Raw genomic sequence first — 23285 nt, 5'->3', positions numbered from 1 at the left:
TTCAAAAAAGCACCACTAATAACTAGAATGTACATTTCCTGAAGAAAATGTGAAGTGGTGCTTGCAGTGGCAAAATTCGCCACTGGGCAGATGCTAACACAATTTTCATGTTGTGATACCATGATATACCACATTTTAGCATTATTTACCACGATTTACCATGTTTCTAAGATGATGTACTACGATTTACCACATTCCAGCATGATTTACTATGATTAACATGTTGTTAGAATGATGCTAGCAGGATTAGAATGTTGTTAGCATGATTAGCATGTTAGTTGGATGATGCTAGCATGATAAGCATGTTGCTAACATGCTTTTAACAAGATGCTAGCATGATTAGCATGTTTTTAGCATGCTTTTAACAAGATGCTAGCATGATTAGCATGTTGCTAGCATGCTTTTAACAAGATGCTAGCATGATTAGCATTTTGCTAGCATGTTTTTAGCTAGATGCTAACACGATTAGCATGTTGTTAGCATTATGCTAGCTTGATTAGCATGTTGCTAGCATGATGCTAGCTTGATTAGCATTTTGCTAGCATGTTTTTAACTAGATGCTAACACGATTAGCATGTTGTTAGCATTATGCTAGCTTGATTAGCATGTTGCTAGCATGATGCTAGCTTGATTAGCATTTTGCTAGCATAATGCTAGCATGATGCTAGCATTATGCTAGCTTGATTAGCATGTTGTTAGCATGATGCTAGCTTTATTAGCATGTTGGTAGCACAATGCTAGCATGATTAGCATGTTGCTAACATGATGCTAGCTTGATTAGCATGATGCTAGCTTGATTAGCATGTTGCTAGCATGATTCTAGCATGATTAGCATGTTGCTAGCATGATGCTAGCTTGATTAGCATGTTGCCAGCATGTTTTTAGCAAGATGCTGTTGCCAGGTGGTTGCTAGGGTGTTCTGGGTGGTTGCTATGGTGTTGCTAGGCAGTTGCTAAGGTGTTCCGGGTGGTTGCTAGGCAGTTGCTAGGGTATTCTTGGTGTTTGCTAGGGCGTTGCTAGGTGGTTGCTAGGGTGTTCTGGGTGGTTGCTATGGTGTTGCTAGGCAGTTGCTATGGTATTCTGGGTGGATGCTAGGGCATTGCTAGGCAATTGCTAGGGTGTTCTGGGTGGTTGCTATGGTGTTGCTAGGCAGTTGCTAAGGTGTTCTGGGTGGTTGCTAGGCAGTTGCTAGGGTATTCTTGGTGGTTGCTAGGGCGTTGCTAGGTGGTTGCTAGGGTGTTCTGGGTGGTTGCTGTGGTGTTGCTAGGCAGTTGCTGTGGTATTCTAGGTGGATGCTAGGGCATTGCTAGGCAGTTGCTAGGGTGTTCTGGGTGGTTGCTAGGCAGTTGCTAGGTGTTCTAGGTGGTTGTTAGGCAGTTGCTAGGGTGTTCTGGGTGCTTGCTAGAGTTTTTGTGGTTACTAGAGCATTTCTAGACGTTGCTAGGGTGTTCAGGGTGGTTGCTAAGGTGTTTTTGTTAGTTGCTATGGTGTTACTAGGTGGTTGGTAGTTGTCAAATATGGTTACTATGGAGTTTTTATAGAGTTCTTAAAATCTTTAATAACGAGTGCCTTCTGTACGGCACTCGGCCTACGGCCTCGTGCCTATGGCCGAATAGGCACCAGCATGGAGCGATATCGCAAGGCCACGAGAGTAAAACTGCTTTAAAAAATAAAAAAAAATAAAAAAATGTTTTTTTTTTTGTTTAGGGTGGTTGCTATGGAGCTCTTAGTGGTTGCTAGCGTGCTGAAACTGGTTGCTAGGGTGTGGCTATGAAGATTTTAGGCCATTACTTATTGGTTGCTTGATAATATAAATCCTCTGAGGGAGAGAGAGAGGGAGAGACGCAGGGGTGTCAGGCCCTTTGGAGTCTGTGTGTGTGAAAACGTCGGTTGGGATTCAAATATTTTTAGAACTCCCAATGTAAAGTCAATGGGACTTTTTTGGCCGCTTTTTCGTCCGCTGTGCGAACATCGTACACCCGATCGCTTAGAAAAGTCATAGCACACCTCTCCTCAATGAGCCGGTCGATTTGACACCTCACTCAGGGGTCTGTGACAAACGGTGCGGGGCGAGTTACGCGCCAAACTTTTGTCCAGAATAATAAAAAGAATAATAATAAGTATGAGCAATAACAATAGTGATGCTTTCAAAAAAGCACCACTAATAAGTATGAGCAATAACAATAGTGATGCTTTTAAAAAAGCACCACTAATAATAATAATAATAATAAGTTTAAATAGGATTTCAATATGTTGGCTCTCTCAAGCCAACTTAATAATAATAAGTTTAAATAGGATTTCAATATGTTGGCTCTCTCAAGCCAACTTAATAAGTTTAAGTACAATATCAGTAAGTTGGCTCTCTCAAGCCAACTTAATAAGTTTAAGTACAATATCAGTAAGTTGGCTCTCTCAAGCCAACTTAATAAATAACATTAATCAAAATACAAATATAAATAATATTAATATACTATAATAATAATAATAATAATAGTTTCATAATTTAAATGTACACAATTCACACTTCAAACATTATGCATCATACTCAAGTCCCACCACAACTCTATGCAAAATGCATGCAATCGTTTCTATAAGCAGCAAACTACAGCTCCCAAAATGCCCCGCGGCATACCAGGAAGTCCGTGATTCCTACTTCATTAAACATTATAAAACTAAATAAAGTAAATACAAATGTACACGTATAGTATAGTAATGTTATGAATCTAAATGTTAATCCCACGGCTTCGCCACCTCGTCAATTTATAACTCATACAGCGCATAGCGTGATCTCTATCAGTAAACTAAACTGCTTTGATCTACCGGAGAATAGCGGAAATAGCGTTATCTTTAACGTGCAACGGACATAAACACAGTACAACAACATAGCATGGCGACAGCAGATAACATAAAGCATACATCATTAAAGTAGACAAGAAAACATTTGAATTTATGAGAGCTTACCAAGTGGCTGCACACCGGGTTGAAAGTTATTACAAACTGAATGAATCTCACGCTTCCTTTTCACGTAGTAAATACCGGTCACATGTGCTCACAGCACACTCCTCTCTTAAAGAGGCACTACACTATTGAGCTGCTAAAGTGTAACTTGCAACATTGGTAGCTCTAGTTTAAAGTAAATTTAAACATTAAACATTTAATTAAACATGTAAATAACAAAACTTCACAAATGACAAAACTTCACAGAAAACACAACACCTCCCACTTAAGTTCCTGATCTTATAATCCAGGGAACTTACCAAAATCACTCAAATGACCCCTCTTAATGACACCCTCTTTATTTTTCCCTTTCCACAAATCATACGTTTATACGCATATATATATATATATATATTTTTTTTTTTTTTTTTTTTTTTTAAACCACAGCTTTGCACAATGTCTATATATAAGTGTCTGATGAAGGCACGACCAATGGAAGAGCAGCAGCTTAGTCCAATGTCCAAATCAATCACATCCCTATGGCAGGTGTGTGGTGTACTGCCCGGGTATGCGAGGTATGGGATGTGCATGCTCTAACTTCTTCATGTATGTGCAAAGTGATGGGCATGGTGGCAGCGCTAGGCTTGCACCAACCAGCCAACAAGGGTTAGGGCGGTGACAAGGTGAAAGGGGTTTGGACAGTAAATGAGATGGGTTTGGGCCAGGGGGATAGGGCAGTGTGCAAAATGAGAGGGGTTCAGGAAGAGGCGGGTGTCAAGGTGGCTGGGGTGGATGAGTTTCATCCACCGGGAGAAGGACCACCAGTCTTCTCACGTCTCTTCTAATAACTGTCATGGGCAGTGAAGAACTCCTCTTCTTTCGGCCATCCACCAAGGAAACAGGAAGGCCAGTACATGTTACAATGTCAGCATCCCTGACAATTCCTTTACTGTCAGGATAAACTGTCAAAATCCGGCCCAGACGAAACTGACCTCTCAAAGCATTTGGGTCAGCAATCCAGACAAGGTCGCCGACTTTGACGTTCCTCTCTGTCCGGTGCCACTTATGTCGAATGAACAGATTTGGACCAGCTAGTTCCCTCCACTTTGCCCAGAACCGGTCAACTCCGATTTGAATAGCCCTTAGACGACGCCAGGGATGGGTCTCTAGGTCAAGCCCGCTGGTGTCTCCTCCAAGCGATGCTCGACCCAGTATGAGGGAGTTGGGTGTTAAGTACTCGACCGAATCCTCCTGTTCTTGAGCTCTGGCATCGATTGGGCGTTCGTTTGTCAGGTTGGCTGCCTGATAGAACAGAGTTTGGAGCTCCCCCCATGTGAGAGATCCTGTAGCTCCTCCAAGGCTCATGAGCGCCCTCTTCAAAAGCTTCACAGCAGCCTCCGCAGCTCCATTCCTGTGGGGTGCATCTGCTGGGTGAAAATTCCATTTCCACTCAGTCCCGTTCTTAGCGGCTACATCTTCTATGGACGCAGCCTGCAGGCAAGCCAGATGTTTATGCAGCTCACACAGAGCCAACTTAGCACCAACAAAGTTGGTGCCTCTGTCAGACCATAGTTTCCTTGGATGCCCCCTCAGAACAACAAAGCGGGAGTATGCTTGAAGGAAGCTTTCTGCCGACTGGTCATCGGTGAGGTCCGCATGGACGGCTCTCGAGGACATACAACAGAAAACAATGCCCCAGACCTTCTTGCTTGTCCTTCTTTTAACAGCGTCCTTCACCTCAAAGGGACCAAAAAGGTTGAGGGTTGTATACTCGAATGGGCTTGCTCTTTTGGTACGCTCTTGAGGGAGATCACTCATTACTTGCTGGCACATCTTGGCTCTTTGCTTTCTGCAGGTGACACAGTTGTTCACCACCTTCTTAACGATTCTTCGTCCCTGTATGATCCAGGCTTTCCCTCTTGTCCGTAGAAGGGTAGAGGCAACACCTTCATGGTTTTCTTCATGTGCCTCCCTGGCCAGTAGGGTTGCGAGCCACGACTGGCATGGGATTAGCGGTACAGCCACTCTATCCTCATTCCAGCATTGGATTCTCCCTCCGCAGAACAAAAGTCCTGTCTTTTCCTCTTTCTGAACAACCAGGCGATCCAGGGTTGTGTCCCGGAATTCGACACCATCTTGAGCTGCAAGAGCTAGATCTTTGAAAGCTGTTGCTCTTTCTTCCACAGACAGGTATGGTCTTGCCTCCCACTTTGACCGAACTGGGGCCTGGCTGTTGCCCAGCCAGATTTCTACTGCTTGTCTCATCCAGGCGATGGTCCCGCATAACCGTGCCAGTGAACTGAACCTTTGAGGGTCCACTAAGCGCACAAGCGCAACACTGGTTGGGCCTGACCATTTCCTGGGCTGGGCTCCTACTGTGACCAGTGCCGAGAACGCCTTCCTCCGAAGTCCCCCTATCTCTTCAACAACAGAGGGATTGATCTCTCTGGCAGTTTTCACAGGCCAATCTGATTCAGGCAACTTCAAAAATTCTGGGCCTTCCTGCCAGACTGATCCTTCAGCAAGCTCCTCAGGGGATGCCCCCCTTGTGATGAGGTCAGCGACATTCTGTCTTCCTTCAACCCACCTCCAGCTATCTACTGATCCAGCCTTTTGGATTTCTCCAATCCGGTTTGCAAAAAATGTCTGATAGCCATAGCTATCCTTTTGGATAGCTCCCAGGATTGTCTGACTATCGACAAAATGGATCCACTGATCAATCTTGATGTAACAGTGCTTCTCGAAGTATGTCTTCAGGCGGGATGCAAAGACAGCCCCGCACAGCTCTGCTTTAATGACATCACCTTTCTGGTCTAGAGGGGTGAGCTTGGCCTTAGACTCAACCAGCTTCACTACGACTCCATCTTCTGTCTGCCACCGTAGGTAAAGAACGGCTCCGTAGGAAGCTTCACTACCATCAGAAAACGTAATCCCCATCGGGTGACCTATGGCTCCAAGGGGTGTGAGACTTCTGTCAAATCTGAGTTGGCCAAGCTTCACATATTGCTCAAAGAGTTTTATTGCAGCCTCTCGAAGACGTGGTGAAAGAGGATCGTCCCAGGTATCCTTGGAGGAATGGTCTTTTCCTGCTTCCTGAAAGGACTCTCTTATAAGCATCGCTCCTCGTTGCTTGGCAGGTGAGGCCAGGCCAATGGGGTCATAGAACCCTGCGATCTGACTCAGCAGCATGCGTCGGGTGAGAGGGTCGGGAGTGCTGCCTCTGATCTCATCCTCTCGTAGATCCAGACCTGTCCTCATCTTTCCTCGCCTCCTTGAGAAGTTCACCGACGTCAGCACACGGAGTTTGTCAGATTCGGGTTCATATCCCATTCCCAATGCCTTATTCTCCTCGTCCCGCATCTGGTTGGGGAGTATCAGGGTCTTGGGTTCTGTTGACCTGACGTTGATGGGGTCAGTGGGTTTTCCACTCCTCCCACTTTGGCCTGTCAGGATCCAGGGCTTGAGAGAGAAGCCACCTGCTTTTAGGATCTCTTCTACTCCTTCGGTCATCCTGATCAGAGTTTGGAGATCATCATGCGATGTCAAGATGTCATCCACATAGCAATCCTCTGTCAGGATCCGGCGCTCTTCAACTATAGATGTAAACTGAGGCAGGTTTGCCGTCTCTCTCATGGCAACCTGAGCGATGCATCCGGCAGGCTTGTCGCCGATGTTGACCCTGACGACGGCAAACACACCGATTTCATCTTCGGGGTTATCCCTCCAAAGGAATCGATGGAGGTGGACCTCCTCGTCTTTCAGCCACACTGAATTATACATTTTTTTAACATCGCCAAGGGCAGCATACAATCTCGTTCTGAATCTCAGCAAAACACCTCGGATTGGGTTGAGGACATCAGGGCCTTTGTGCAGGAGGTTGTTTAGGCTCAACCCTTTAAACTCCTGGCTACTGTTCCAGACTATCCTCACTGGCGTTGAGCTAGAATGAGGATTTGGGGCAACCAAATGGCTGATGTACCAGATTGGGCCGTTCCAGCCCTTGATCTTTTCCTTCGTGAACTCGATGGCTGCTCCTCTTGATACCATCTCGCGGATCTGCTCTCCATATGCCGCTTTCCACACAGGGTCTCTAGCCAGCCGAGCCTCGGTGTTCAGGAAGGTTGCTTCCACTGCTCGGCGGTTATCTGGCAGAATCGCTGGGCTTACTTTCCATGGGTAGGCCGCATCCCAGTGTGGGGCGTCGCTGTGTTTGTCCGCTAGCACATAAAAGAGGCAGTCCTTTATCTTTTCTAAGTCCCTTTCTTCTCCAAGGGTCATCTCTTTGCCTCCCGGAGGACACTTGCTGCACTTGCAGCTCCCGCATTTCGGGTCACACGCTGCTCCAATACTATCCCACTTGAACCAATCAAACACCTCCTTATTCGTAGCAATGGTGCTGCTGAGGGTCACTTCTTCCATCCTCATTGGGTTCTCACTCAGGTCTTTGGTGTCTACAACAACCTCCTTATACACCCTTGAGGATGTTCTCATAGACCTTGCAAAGTGAGTTTCAGACTGATGCAGCGTTAGGTCGACTACCTCGAAGAGGTCAGGGTGAGTACCACCAACAGTTTTGCCCAATGGGCCGTCCCAGAGGACTAGATCTCCCTCCAACTTGAACGGCTGTGGAACTAGACGACCTTCCCTGTGGCTGATCAAAAGATCGATGTTCTCAGGGCGGACCAGCTCTTCAATAGCGACGTCAGGAAAGATCTTTTGCAGTTGTTGCGGAGTGACAAGCTGACTTATCTCCGCAATACTCTCCAGACCGTAGCAGAGCAGTTTGTGTTCCATTACCGTCCCCTTGGTGGTCTTCACTCTTAGTCGCAGGGAGTACCTCTTGGTTGTGACTGTTGTTCTCATCCCTCCTATTCCATGGACAATTAACTTGATGCACTCACCAATCAGTCCAAGGCGCTGGGCAGCGTTGTTTGTTATGTAGTTGGTGTCAGAGGCAAGATCAATAAGAGTGCCTATCATCTGGCCTGAGTTAGTTGTCACTTCCAGTAACATCATTATAACTGGGTACTCTTTCAGTCCACCTCCAGCAGTGCAGACCGTGGTTGAGGCTTTGTTGGAAAATGCCTTCCTAAATTCTGCTCTTAATTCCGGAGTGACTTTCGCCAGGAGCTCTTCTTGCTTGCTGGTCAGTCCGAGGCCTTTTCTCTCCACCCTTTTGGTACCTTGCACCTCTCTGCCAGCGTCTTTCTCTTGAGCGATGGACTTGGAGCAGAGCAGATAGTGGTGAGGCTCTTCTTTGCGGCAGTCCATTTTACTGCAGAGGAACTTCGGGTTGCAACGGCCATCCTTTAGGTGGAGGCACAGACAACGATTGCAAATCCCATGGGTATTTAGATGGGTCTTTCTCCTCTGGAGATCCATCTCCCTAAAGGCTTTGCAAGCAAATAGCCTGCCAGCGTGAGTCTCATCAGCACAGGCAGTGCACGAGCCCAAGCGTAGCTTCGACTGAGTCTCTCTACGGCCTGAGGTAGCTTTGGAGAATGCTTTCTTGACTCCTCTTTCTGGTTTGTCTGCCAGGCCTTTCACTGAGGAGCTTCCCTCTTTAGGGCTTACCTCCAGCTGATCCAGCTCCTCCAGGATTGCCTCCTGCTTCTTCAGGAAGCGCAGTAAGCAGTCAAAATGATTATGTGGAGCAAAACCATTCACAGCCTCAGTCTTGTGTGCAATCCATTTCTCCTTCAGAGAGCTTGGTAGCTTGCTTTCAAGGGACTGCGCTACCCAACGGTTCTTTATAACATCTTCTTCTCCCAGGATCACAAGGTTACTAAGGGCCCGCTCCACTGCTTGGATCAGCTCAATTGCTTTCCTAGGGTTGTCACCCTTTACGGGGGGTAGGCCCTGAACCTCCTCAGATATCTTCAGGACGATTTTCGCCTTGTTCCCAAAACGGTTGTCGAGGCGCCTGAACATTTCATCCGCCCACGCACAGCTGGACAGAACCAAGTCTTTCTTAACCCTGTCGCTGAGACTTGCCAGGAGGTGGAACCTTGTAACACCAGCCGTTCTCTGTGGGTTTCCCAGCTGTTCCAGCTCTTCCCACTCAGCCTTCCACCGATAGTAGTCGGTCATGTCTCCCGAGAACGTGGGCAGGCGTGTTCTTTCAAGACTGATCTGTGGTCTGAAGCCGTATGCTCCGGGATGCAGGCCAGAGATGCTTTGTGGTGGTGCATATGGAAACGCAGCTGCTCCAGTACTGGATACAGGTGTTACACTGGGGATTTGAGGCTGCGTGCCAGCTCTAGTGGGCCCCTCTTCGGACTCGCTATGCTCTTCGTTAGCACCTGCTTCTTCAACCTCTTCTCCTCCGTCGACCTCTTCTGTCCGCTTCAACTTTTGCCAGCTCCGCACCCAGTCATGCAGTTTGTTGACCAGCTTGTATAGCTGCTGCTTATACACTGTTGTCTTGGCTCCAGGGACAAGACCTTCCCATTCAAGCACCTTCTGCTCAAGCATTTTGATTCTCTCCACCAGGCCCTCTCTCAGGACTTGAAAGTCTTCATCTGCCAACTCCTTCAGATCAGTGTTCTCCACTTCAGCACATTTCTCCTCTGCACCATCGGCGTACAATTTAAGGTCAACATAGGCGAATTTGGACCATAACGTCTCTTTAGCGAGCCGGAGCGTTTCTGTATAGGTGGCAAGGCACGTCGCCATTTTCTCCTCTACATGAGCCGCTTCTTTTTCTGCTTTTTCTTCCTCACTTTCCACTTCTCCTAGAGCATCAACATATTCGAGTCCAGTGTCGTGCAGCTTTCCAAAGTCCACACCAAGTGCTCTGATCTCGTCGATGAGCACCTTTTTTTCTAGGAGGTCTACAGTGAGGAACAGCTTTTTGGCTCTCTTGCTGAAAGAGCTCTGTGCTGTTGAGCGCTTTCCTTTTAGGGACACTAATTCTGCCAAATCCATCTTCCTTTCTCTGCACTGACCAAGGCGCTATTGACAGAGGGGTCTATTTGGCCTATTCCTCTTCCCTTGGTGCTCCTTCACTGGTCAATGCTGATATGGCAGTGGCAGACTTGGCTTAACGCTCTTGGGCCGTTGGTTTATTACTGTTCCGTTTTATTCCCACGGAAAGGGCAACCCAGTGTACAAAGAGGATATTACTCGGTATTCCACATTTGTTTGTTTATTTATTTTTTGGTTCACAAAAGATAACCAGGTAATAAACCTGAAATAACAAGAAATGCAACGTTTCAATTTCCATGTGCATACTACAACCAGTCCCAGTTCTTTACCTTAACAGCCCAATAACAATAAGCAACAATAAATAACATTAATCAAAATACAAATATAAATAATATTAATATACTATAATAATAATAATAATAATAGTTTCATAATTTAAATGTACACAATTCACACTTCAAACATTATGCATCATACTCAAGTCCCACCACAACTCTATGCAAAATGCATGCAATCGTTTCTATAAGCAGCAAACTACAGCTCCCAAAATGCCCCGCGGCATACCAGGAAGTCCGTGATTCCTACTTCATTAAACATTATAAAACTAAATAAAGTAAATACAAATGAACACGTATAGTATAGTAATGTTATGAATCTAAATGTTAATCCCACGGCTTCGCCACCTCGTCAATTTATAACTCATACAGCGCATAGCGTGATCTCTATCAGTAAACTAAACTGCTTTGATCTACCGGAGAATAGCGGAAATAGCGTTATCTTTAACGTGCAACGGACATAAACACAGTACAACAACATAGCATGGCGACAGCAGATAACATAAAGCATACATCATTAAAGTAGACAAGAAAACATTTGAATTTATGAGAGCTTACCAAGTGGCTGCACACCGGGTTGAAAGTTATTACAAACTGAATGAATCTCGCTTCCTTTTCACGTAGTAAATACCGGTCACATGTGCTCACAGCACACTCCTCTCTTAAAGAGGCACTACACTATTGAGCTGCTAAAGTGTAACTTGCAACATTGGTAGCTCTAGTTTAAAGTAAATTTAAACATTAAACATTTAATTAAACATGTAAATAACAAAACTTCACAAATGACAAAACTTCACAGAAAACACAACAATTGTTTTTAGAATTTTGAGGAAAATAATGAATTTAATCCATTTTGGAATAAGGCTGTAACATAACAAAATGTGACAAAAGTGAAGAGCTGTGAATACTTTCGGGATGGTCACATAAACGGGTGTTCTGCATGTTTGCCATGATTGGGAAGGTGTTCTGAGAGCTAGACTGGTGCTTGGATAGATTCACTATATGAGGTTTATCTACATGTAAAATAAGCTAAATTAAAATGAGTTTCTGTCTCCTATTCTGATAAAGTCAATTCCATTTGGAGAGATCAATCTCACCGGAGTCCAGCTGTGTGTCCATGAAGAGTGACCAGTCTATGGGAAAACCACCAGAATTTAAAGGAGAACTCTCACCAACTGCAGCAGCCACGAGTAACAGCAGGTAAGGCTAGCGGTTAAAGTTATCTATGCATAATTTGATTTGACAACAGTTACGAGACCGATTACTCGATCCAATCACGTTGATGGATAAAAATAAAATTTTAAAACAAGCATGTAACGAGTAACGACCACAAACAGAAGGAAAATAGCGGAGTAAAAGTACCGATACATCACTTTAAATGTAGGCTACTCAAGTAAAAGTAAAATTACACAATTTTTAAACTGCTCAAAAAAGTACAATTTCTGAAAAAAAAACTACTTAATTACAGTAACGTGACTATTAGTAATTTGTTACTTCTCACACCACTGTGGATATTATCGTGGTGCAATGTAAAATTGTCATGTTAACTACATTAATTATTCTTATCACTATTTCTTTTAAAGTCAATCACACAGTCAGAGATTAAACTCACCGGAGTCCAGCTGTGTGTCCATGAAGAGTGACTGGTCTATGGACAAACCACCAGTATTTAAGGGAGAACACACACCAACTGATCTGAGGTACAACCTTTTGGATGGATAGATAACTGCCATGGTGCAATGTAAAATTGTCAAGTTAAAGGGATAGTTCATACAAAAATGAAAATTACCCATGATTTACTCTCCCTCAAGTCATCCTAGGACCTAGGTGTATATGACATTCTTCTTTCAGACGAATACAATCAGAGTTATATTAAAAAATGTCATAGCTTTTCCAAGCTTTATAATGGCAGTGAATTGAGGATGAGATTTTGAAGCCCCAAAAAAGCGCATCCATCCATCATTAAAAGTAAATCCATATGGATCCAGGGGTTGATAAAGGCGTTCTGAAGTGAAGCGATGCGTTTTTGTGAGAAAAAGATCTGTATTTAAAACTTTATCAACTAAAATAAGTAGCTTCCGACAGCCGGCTGTACACATTGATTTACGGTGAAAGAGTAACACTTGACCTGACGCATGATGCATTACGAACGCGGAAGCGCTGAGGATCAAGCAAAACAAAACACCAGTCATAAATTAAGTTTAAACGATCATTTTTAAAGAGAAATGTGGGAGGAGCTTGAGTTTGTTGCCCAGCCATTTTTGTTTGAACCGTGAGAGGCGTCAAAGCTTACGATACTCCTACATCCTTCGTCATACATCACGTCAAGTGTTACCCTTTTGACGTAAGTCGACTTGCGAAAGCTTGTTATTGTAGTTGATAAAGTTATAAATATGGTTATTTTTCTTACACAAACGCACCGCTTCGCTTCAGAAGGACTTTATTAACCCCATGGTAACCCTTATGGATTTACTTTTATGATGATGGATGCACTTTTTTGGGCTTCAAAATCTCATCCTCCATTCACTGCCATTATAAAGCTTGGAAGTTGAGGGTGAGTAAATCATGGGGTAATTTTCATTTTTTGGTAAACTATCACTTTAACTATAATTCTTCTTGTCACTATTTCTTTTAAAGTCAATTACACAGATCAAACTCACCAGATATTTTCATATTCTCCATATTTTAATATCTCTATTCTATTGTCTCTCTTCTATTATAGTGAATTACATGTGAAGAGATCAAACTCACCGGAGTCCAGCTGTGTGTCCATGAAGAGTGATCAGTCTATGGACACATCAGTAACATTTAAGGAAAAACACACATCAACTGGTCTGAGGTACAATATTTTAGTCTGGACAGATAATAATAATCATGAAAAATCTGTTTAACCACATCCTTTATTTGAAAAATAAAACTGCAATATTTCAATCAAAAAGATCTTCGTCAGAGTATTTTTATCAAAATGTTGCTGTTTTCTTTGTGCAAATATTTAGTATTGATCCTGCACCAGTTGTAGGGAATTTGGATGTGTCTTCCTCTTTTTTTAGACAGACATTTAGAAATGCCATTTCATTTCATCCCTCAAACCCTGAGTATTTGTTTACATCCATGCTTTGGACCACTTATACCAACTCACTGTAGTCACACTAGCCAAATTAATAAATTACTTTTAAAATAATACAGTGTTTATTATTATTATTTATTTTACTATCACTTTCACATCTTTAATTCATGTTGTAATCTATTATTTTAATCTTTCAGTCATGACTCTCAACTGGTGCAAAGCAGATTCAGATCAAATCTGCTGAAGAAGTTTGAGTGTCTGTATGAAGGAACAGCAAAGCAGGGAAACCCAACACTCCTGAATGAGATCTACACAGAGCTCTACATCACAGAGAGTGAAAGTGGAGAGATCAATAATGAGCATGAGGTGAGACAGATTGAGATACAAGCCAGGAGAGCAGAAACAGAGGGCACACCGATCAAATGCAATGACATCTTTAGACCTTTAACTGGACAAGACAAACCCATCAGAACTGTGCTGACAAAGGGAGTCGCTGGCATTGGAAAAACAGTCTCTGTGCAGAAGTTCATTGTGGACTGGGCTGAAGGGACAGAGAATCAGGACATCCAGCTCATATTTCCACTTGCTTTCAGAGAGCTCAACTTGATGAAGGACAAAACACTCAGTCTTTCAGATCTTCTTCGTCTCTTTTTCCCTGAAACAAAAGGAATGGAAATATCCAGTGAAGAATATAAAGTGTTGTTCATCTTTGATGGTCTGGATGAGTGTCGTCTGTCTCTGAACTTTAAGAGCGAAGTGAAACTGTGTAATATATCTGAATCAGCCTCAGTGGACGAGCTGCTGACGAACCTCATTGAGGGGAATCTGCTTCCCTCTGCTCTCATCTGGATCACCTCCAGACCAGCAGCAGCGGATCTCGTCCCCTCTGAGTGTGTCCATCGAGTGACAGAGGTACGAGGCTTCAGTAACACACAGAAGGAGGAATACTTCAGGAAGAGAATCAGTGATCAGAGTCTGGCCAATACAATCATCACACACCTGAAGTCCTCAAGGAGCCTCCACATCATGTGCCACATCCCAGTGTTCTGCTGGATCTCAGCCGCTGTTCTAGAGAAGATGTTGAGTGAAGCAGAGAGAGGAGAGATTCCCAAGACTCTCACTCAAATGTACACACACTTCCTGATCATTCAGACCAACATCAGACATGAGAAGGACTATGAGAAGAGAGTGAAAGATGAAGACATGATTCTCAAACTGGGGAAACTGGCTTTCCAGCAGCTTGTGAAAGGCAACCTGATCTTCTATGAGGAAGACCTGAGCGAGTGTGGCATTGATGTGACAGAAGCATCAGTGTACTCAGGATTGTGCACTCAGATCTTCAGAGAGGAGTTGGGCTTGTATCAGGGGAAAGTCTTCTGCTTTGTTCATCTGAGCATCCAGGAACATCTAGCAGCTCTATATGCTCACATTTACTTTACAAACAAGAACATACATGTGTTTGAACAAACCAAACAAAGTCTGTTGTCTAAGGATTTAAACCAGAAGAAATATCCTTCATTATCTGAGCTGCATCAGAGAGCTGTGGATGAGGCTTTACAGAGTAAGAATGGACATCTGGACCTTTTCCTGCGTTTCCTTCTGGGTCTCTCATTGGAGTCCAATCAGACTCTCTTACGAAAACTACTGACACAGACTGGAAGCTGCTCCTACAACAAAGAGGAAACAGTTCAGTACATCAATCAGAAGATCAGGAAGAATCGCTCTCCAGAGAGATTCATCAATCTGTTCCACTGTCTGAATGAACTGGGTGAGGATTCACTGATGCAGGAGATCCAATGTTATGTGACATCTGGAGAAATAAGAGAAACCACACTCTCCTCTTCAGAGTGGTCAGCTCTGGTTTATGTGTTGCTGACATCAGAGAAGAAGATGGATGATTTTGATCTAAATCAGTTTATTGGAGCAGGAAAAAGAGCAGATAAAGTTCTTGAGAAGCTGCTGCCTGTGGTTAAAGAATCCAGAATAGCTCAGTAAGTCACTCTGACAACAATCACTACACTGATAAAACATGATCACATTTATGATTTTAGCAGGTGCTTTCAAACTAAAGCAGCAAAAGTGGTTCATTTTCTGGTACATGTGAGACACACTTACTAAAGCAGCTGAGTGTGTGTGTGTGTGTGTGTGTGTGTGTGTGTGTGTGTGTGAGAGCTGATGATTGTAGAGGTCAGTGTGTGAGACGTGATGAAGGATTGAATGTGACGGGGATCAAAACTGACAGCAAACAGCAATAGTGTATATATATTGATGTTGTTTGTTCTCTAATGATGTTTATGTGAATGTTTTACTGCCTTTAGAAATCACATTTTACACTTTTTATTCTATGTTTGCAGCTGGTATCAGTTCACCATGTATCTTTAATCTCTACAGGTTGAGTTATTGTGGTGTTACAGATGAAGGTTGTGTTACTCTGGCTTCAGTTCTGAGATCAAACCCCTCACACCTGAGAAAAATGAATCTGTCATTAAATAAACTAGGAGACAGAGGAGTGAAGCTACTCTCTAATGGACTGAAGGATCCTCACTGTAAACTGGAGAAACTGTGGTAAGGGGCTGGGGGCGGGGCTTTAACATTTCAAAGCCACGATGTACAGAAAATCACACAAAGATATAGAAGAAAATGTATAAAAACATTTTGGATCAATAAAACTAAAAAATAACATAAATAACTCCAGAAAGGCCACATACAGGATTTGCATTTCACATACAAATCAAACTAAATCGGCTAAATGACCTGTGCGAGCAGGCTCTATGCACAACATCGATAAACCGAAAAAACAATTAATTTACTAAATTAAATTAGAACAGAATATAGCCTACCTTTCTAATAAAAAAAAAAAAATACAAAACGAAATAAATCAGAATCAAGTCACAGATGAGCAATTGTGTGCAAAATGCCTAAAGTGTAGGGGAACATATATTCAAAACACAATACACAAATAGATTAGATAACCCTGACAGATCAATAAATAAAATAAAAATAAAGAAATTATTAAAATAACGATAGTAGCCAGAATTTTCAACTTTGTCTTTTTAACTGCAGAAACAACAATAAATGCTAAATTGGAGTGGCAGTCTTTTTAGCTAAAAATGTTCACACTCACAGCATCCAAAAATCTAATTAGAACCGTCTGAAAAGTTTTGAAATCACTTGTACCCTACCTGATCGAGAGAACAAATCCAATCTTTCACTCTGTCTGTGTCCGTTGGAGTCTTTTCAAATTGTTCGCGCGGATAAAATAGCCTACAATTCTAACGTGAAACTTGTTTACGTTGGCCGGCAGAAGTGCGATCATGGTTTTCCTGATGCTATCCAGCCTTGGAGAATATCCTTTCTGACGGTGTACATCCACACTTTATATTTTCTTATACCAGCAGACATTGTTATTTTAAATATTTAAATCCTTGCAGCCAAGACGCTCCTCTGTCGGTTACGGATTGAAAGTGAAACTTAAATCTGTCACGCGGGGTGTTTGGATTTATTCACGCACGTTAAAAAATATTTATTAAAAGCTTATTTCTTTGCACATTTTTATATACAGCATTATCATAATAGGCTGAATATTAACGTATTGACAGAAAACCGATAGTTCTATGTGAAATCAGACATTGAGCGCCCTCATATAGCCAAAGTGGCATGATCATAACACCTCTGCGAAGATTCGACCGTGAGATCGATAGTCGAATCAGGCTCCTCCAATCGAAGCATCGAATCTTCGACTATTTGGGGTCACCCCTAGATTGTTTCCAAAGTTTTTGAGTTTTTATTACTAATACTTATATGTAATGGATAAACCATGTCTAGCTGTGCATTCAGGGCGATACAAGACCCTTCTGTTTCAGTCCTGATCACCCTGTCAGGTTTATTTTGTGATGAGAACCGTTGGAATGTATATTATCCTGCTAATTATACATTTATTTCCCACATAAGTAAATAATTGGATACAAAATATTGATTTGACTTTAACTATTATATTATCTGGAAACTCAATGCTTCCGCAAAGTAAAAATGTTCCTAGCAAGCAGATTTGAACCAAGACGAACGAACAAGCTCAAACAAGAAGACCATTTAAGGGATAATATACAGTCATGACACTTATTACACGGCTTTTCACTAAATGAATAATTTTGAGGACATTAAATATTTATTTGAGTTGAAACTGTTTCAAAATCTTCCATGTGTATTATAATCCATTACAGCAGAAGTGTTCAATCCTGCTCCTGGAGGGCGATGTCCTGCAGAGTTTAGCTCCAACCAGGGCTGCGATACACTTCACTTTTAGGCACACACTCGTGAACTTCCCTAAGCACTTTCCCTCGGGGGAATCCCTGCCGCCAGTGTGTAATAAATTTAAAACGCATTTGCTGCACAGAGCAGACCTAGGCAAGGCAGCGCGAGCGCCTATTTGTCGCTCCGGGACAAGCACCTCAGGGGGACGAGCCATCTGCCTCGCAGATACAAAGTGCCTGAAGAAGCCGGTCGCCTCTCGCCGCCTTCAGCCACCGTTCCTGCTGCGCTATCCAGCGCCTATATCCTTTTTCAAAGCTTGTGTGTGTTCACCGCCGCGACACACACTTATCCTTCTAAAAGAGCACGAGGCGTTGTTGCAAATGCCTCGTTCCAAGTGTGGCTCGTGCAGAGCCCAGCTCATCGACGGGGACCGCCACATCCTGTGCGCTTCCTGCCTGGGCATTAACCACGCTCAACTCACGCTCTGCCAGGGCGGCTGCCCTGAGTGCGAAATGATGACTATGTCGACCCTGCGGGCTCGACTGGCATCACTTAACATGGACTCCTCCCCTCCGCTTCTCTCGTCTGGGCCGCGCCGTAAAAAGCACCGCTTGCAGAGACCCCCGGAGGATGTTTCTCCCCGCAAAGACACGCCGGCTGTATCCCCCCGTGCTTCGCTGGTTGAGTCTCCCTCCTCGCTCACGGATGGCCAACACCCCGCACCGGCCACCTTTGTGCTGTATGAGTTCGAGGGAGACGACGCTGAGGAAGACAGCTGCTCTATCCTCGCCTCGGGTAGTGAAGAGTGGTCGGGCTCCATTCCGGACCCCGCCCCTTCCATACAAGAGTCCAGTAGATTACGGGCTAGCGTTGACACTGAGCTTCTCCGCCTCCTAACAAAGGTCGCGGAGGACCTCTGCCTCGATTGGTCGCTGGCCAAAGAGCCTGCGCCTAACAGGCTTGACGGATGCTTCCTCCCTGGACGCCACTCAATGCCTCGCTCGAGGCCCGCTCATTTTCTGTCTGAGCTGCACGAGGAGCTGTCTAAGTGTTGGAAGGCGCCATATTCTGCAAGGTTGCGTACCCCTGTCTCCTCGACGCTCTCGTCTGTCGACGGCACGAGAGACAAAGGCTACCTCTCTATTCCTCTGGTCGAGGAAGCGGTAGCCACTCATCTCTGCCTGCCCTCCGCGGGTTGGCGGTCCAAACCTGCCCTGCCTTCCAAAGCCTGCCGGACTACATCGGCTCTCATCGGCCGCGCTTACGCCGCCGCCGGTCAGGCCGCTTCGGCACTTCACTCTATGGCCATGCTGCAAATCTTCCAGGCAAACCTCCTCCGGTCATTGGAGACGGGCCCGGATCCGACTAACTTCACGGATTTGAGAAGCGCCACAGACTTAGAGCTGCGAGCCACTAAGTCCGCTGCACAGGCCATTGGGACGTTGATGGCTTCTCTCGCCGTCACCGAGAGACACTTGTGGCTCACGCTTTCGGACATGAAAGACGCCGATAAAGCCACTTTCCTTGACGCGCTGGTTTCACCCGCGGGTCTCTTCGGCCCTTCTGTCAAAGGATTTGCTGAGCGATACACAGAGGTGCAGAAGACATCGCAGGCCATGCGACACTTCATCCCCAGGCACTCGAGTTCCGCTGCAGGCCGCTTCAAAAAGCAGCCTTCCAGCCAGAACACAGCGCCACCGCCTCCGCCGCCAGCTTCACAGCGCCATCAGCCCAGAGACTCTTGTTAGCGCTCGCGCTCCTCAAGCCGCTGCAGGCCTCCTCCTCCCCCCCTCCACCCCTACAAATAAGCACGGCCAATTCAGTAACACTCACTCATTCACGGCCCATATCAATGAAACCGGCTCAAGCCACAGGTGTTTCAAATATAAGGGAAGTGCCCACTACTCAGTGCCCACTCCTTCCCATAAACACTGTCCGCTCGGTGAAACACACTCACTTAGGGCTCCCCTCAGCAAACACCAGCTGTGTTTTAAGTGTAAGAAGCGCGCCCGCTGTTCAGTGCTCGCGCTTACTAAGAAACACTGCACGCCCGGTGTTACACACCAAAAGGGCTTCGTACAATAAGACACTCGCCGCTCCTCGCAGCCAGAGTGTCCGGTGCGAATCAGCTGTCCACCGTCAACAGCAAACCGCCTCGCATGAGTGCTGTAAGCACAGTGTCGATGTGTCAACCCAATCATGCTGGATCTCTGGCACACATCGACCAGAGCCCAGAAATCATTTTGCCACTAGCCCTAAGTGCAGAAGCATGGGGAAATATCCCGGGTGTGTCAGAATGGGTGTTGAACATTGTAAAGCAAGGCTATTCGCTGCAGTTCGCTCGCAGACCTCCGCGTTTTCGAGCCAAGGTCGAAACCAAAGTGAAAGACTAAGTAGCCCACTTACTTTCTAGAAACTGTCCCGGTGACTCAGAGCGAGTCGGGCTTTTACAGCCGGTACTTCTTAGTACCCAAAAAGGATGGCGGTCTCAGACCCATCCTAGATCTCAGACGTTAGAACAAAGCTCTTTTGAAAAGATCATTCAAAATGCTCACGACCAGAAAAATCCTTGCGCAAATTCGCCCGAGGGACTGGTTTATTTCAGTGGATCTGAGAGATGCTTATTTTCAGATCCAAATAGCACCCCGTCACAGGCCTTTCTTGAGATTCGCCTTCGACAGCCAGGCTTATCAATACACCATCCTGCCGTTCGGCCTGTCTTTAGCACCTCGTACATTCACAAAGTGCATGGACGCGGCGCTCGCTCCCCTGAGACAACGGGGTATGCGAGTGCTGAATTATTTGGACGACTGGCTAATTCTAGCGCAGTCAGAGGCGGAATTGATAACGCACAGGGCCTTACTACTCAGCCACCTAGAGAATCTAGGTCTCAAAGTCAACTGGACCAAGAGTTCGCTGTCTCCCAGCCAGAGAATCTCTTTTCTGGGAACAGAGTTAGACTCAGTGTCTATGACAGTGCGGCTTACGTCGCAGCGCGCCCTGAGTATTCAGCGTCTAGCAGCGTCTTTCAAAACGGGCAGCCTCACACCTCTCAAAAGTTTTCAAAGGATGCTGGGCCTTATGGCTTCAGCCTTAGCGATGCTTCGGCTGGGCTTGCTTCGCATGCGCCCGTTTCAGTACTGGCTGAAGATGCGCGTCACGCTTGGACCACTGGCCGCGCACGCCTCAAGGTGTCCTACATAAACCGCCAGGGCGGTCTCAGATCACGGAACCTACACTCGTTGGCGGAACGCCTCCTCGTGTGGTCTTAGCACAACCTGCGCTCGCTGAGAGCAGCGCACGTGCCAGGGCAGGCTGAACCCCCCTCGACCCCCCTTGGTTCCCGTATGGGACCTTTCCACAGTCCTGGAGGCCATGAAAGGTGACCCCTTCGAACCATTGCAGTCAGTTGATCTGCGTTATCTCTCATTTAAAAACGTTTTTCTGGTGGCTCTCGCCTCTCCGTGAGTGCCACGTGCCTCGAGTTTGGGCCTAATGACTCCAAAGTCATCCTCAAACCGAGACATGGTTATGTCCCCAAAGTGCTCTCCACCCCTTTCAGAGCACAAGTGATTTCCCTGTCACCCCTCCCGAGATCTAACAGCGAGAATGATGCAAATCTTCTCTGCCCGGTCAGGGCTCTGAGAATTTACGTGGACCGTTCGGCTGGTTTCAGACAGTCAGAACAGCTTTTCGTTTCCTTCGGTGGCCGCACCAAAGGGTTAGCCACCTCAAAACAGAGCCTATCCAAGTGGATAGTCGACGCTATTGCGCTGGCTTACACGTCCAAGGGCCTTCGCTGCCCATTTGGCGTTAAAGCTCACTCCACCAGAGGCATGGCCTCTTCATGGGCCTGGTCCAGCGGGATATCACTTCATGATATTTGTACGGTGGCAGGCTGGGCCTCTCCGTCTACATTTATAAGGTTTTATAACCTAGAAGTTCCTGCATTACAGGCTAAACTGTTATCAGTCTAAACAGATGTGCAGTAGCCCTGCTCGATTATATCTGGCAGGTGTGCGTGTTATGCGTACAGAGCGGACTGTGCTCAGTCCAACTGTCTGTTCACAGTTCAGGCCGACTTCCTGACTGTTATATTGCATCAAGTCTAGTTGGATTTGATATAACCCCGGGCACCTGCCCTTGGGACTATGTTGTGGACAACACTTAGCACGCACAGCGTTTTACATTGGGTTCCCGTAGCGTAAGCTAGCTTACGCAACACGAGAGTACTCTCGTAAGAGACCGTCTCGGTTACTAACGTAACCTCAGTTCTCTCTAGATGAGGGAACGAGTGTTGCGTAACCCTGCCGTGCTTGTGCTACGTTCTGTTTTCGCTTCAGTGTGTAAAACCAAAGAACATCCTATCGGGACTGGGCTTATATAGACATAAGCCACGCCCATTCTGGCGGGATGTGATACACGCGCCCTCATTGGCGCTTACGTCACAAGCAGTCCCTCGATAGGCTGCAGCAGTTGCCGCAGAGCGACCAATAGGCGCGCGAGCCGCCTCGCCTAGGTCTGCTCTGTGCAGCAAATGCGTTTGAAATTAATACAAAATTAAGGATAATTTTTGGCTTCAGTATTCTCGAGAAAAGGGATTTTCCCTTAGCGTAAGATAGCTTACTCAACACTCGTTCCCTCATCTACAGAGAACCGAGGTTACTTTAGTAACCGAGACATTTATATGGACAGACCCTTGACCCCTCGATTTTGAGTATGTAGACAACATGATAGCTTTTATTTTACCTCCACCCCAAACAACTAATATTAATTATCTTTAAAATATTTAATACTGCCTAAGCACACCTATATACATATATAATGCTACATCAAACAAATTTGTAAGAGAATATTTTAATAATAAATCAACTCCATAGCTGAATCCAAGTGATCAAGGGCTTAGGACATTCCTATTTAATGTAATCCTCAGATTTCCTTCTTAACCCTCTGAGGTCTGAGCTGTTTTCTGGGCCCTGGAGGTGTTCTGACATGCTCTGACATTTCTGGTTATTTCTGTTACTTGTGACATTTTCATGGCTAAAGTCTAATTACACTGTATTCAGCACAAACTCTGCTACGATAATATATCAGCAGCATGTATGTAAAAGTTTGTAGTTTTGAGATAATGACATTTATGAGTGGTTTGTGAAAATACAAAAAAAAAAAATTCTCACTGAAATAAGTCCATGAAACCCATACTGATTATTTCTTCACAAGACTTTTGAAAATTGTATCACGTAGCCTAGAATATTTGCTCTAAAACTATGTGAAAATCACCCTGACTGCTCATTCAGATAAGACAATATATTGATTTACAATTTTTACGACGTGTTTTGTGTGAAAAAGCTTTATGCGGAGGTCATTAATATGTATTGTTTTCACACCTGAGAAAGACAAAGACCCTCCCCTAACGGCCCTATTAGGAGCTATCAGGCCCTGTCATTCTGGGCAACCTTGCACAATACTGTAAATGAGGAGATTTAAAAAAGAATGGCTTTTAAATTGTTTGGATTTATTTACAACACAACATAGTCCAAAGATACACACAACAAATGCCAAAAAAGCACTTATTGAAAACAATGATCCAAAGACAGAGACCTTTGTGCCATTCCTAAAAACATTGTACATACCTTTCATTTCCAAGGTGTTTGATTTTCACTTTACCATGTTCATGTTCACTGAAGTCCTCAGTGGCATCTGGGCCCTGAAAATAAAAAAGTGAACATACTGATATCAAGAGAAAGGCCTGCACGATTTTGGGAATA

The 23285-nt window shown here is 44.9% G+C and overlaps 1 protein-coding gene across 3 annotated transcripts in view; it reads left to right on the top strand.

Moving 5' to 3' along the window:
- LOC311097864 (NACHT, LRR and PYD domains-containing protein 3-like) overlaps positions 1-23285 on the top strand; it is a 99763-nt gene that overhangs the window by 45791 nt on the left and 30687 nt on the right. For all 3 annotated transcript variants that reach the window (XM_084137814.1, XM_084137815.1, XM_084137816.1), the window contains 5 exons: positions 11268-11399; positions 11783-11899; positions 12922-13038; positions 13464-15257; positions 15658-15831. In XM_084137814.1, coding sequence (XP_083993940.1) covers positions 11268-11399; positions 11783-11899; positions 12922-13038; positions 13464-15257; positions 15658-15831 — 2334 coding nt within the window. The remainder of the gene's footprint in view (positions 1-11267; positions 11400-11782; positions 11900-12921; positions 13039-13463; positions 15258-15657; positions 15832-23285) is intronic.

Source organism: Abramis brama (assembly GCF_963993115.1).
Source record: "Abramis brama genome assembly, chromosome: 15".
Classification (NCBI taxonomy): Eukaryota; Metazoa; Chordata; class Actinopteri; order Cypriniformes; family Leuciscidae; genus Abramis; species Abramis brama.
Note: the sequence above shows the minus strand (reverse complement) of the source record. Positions and strands in the feature narration are given on the sequence as shown.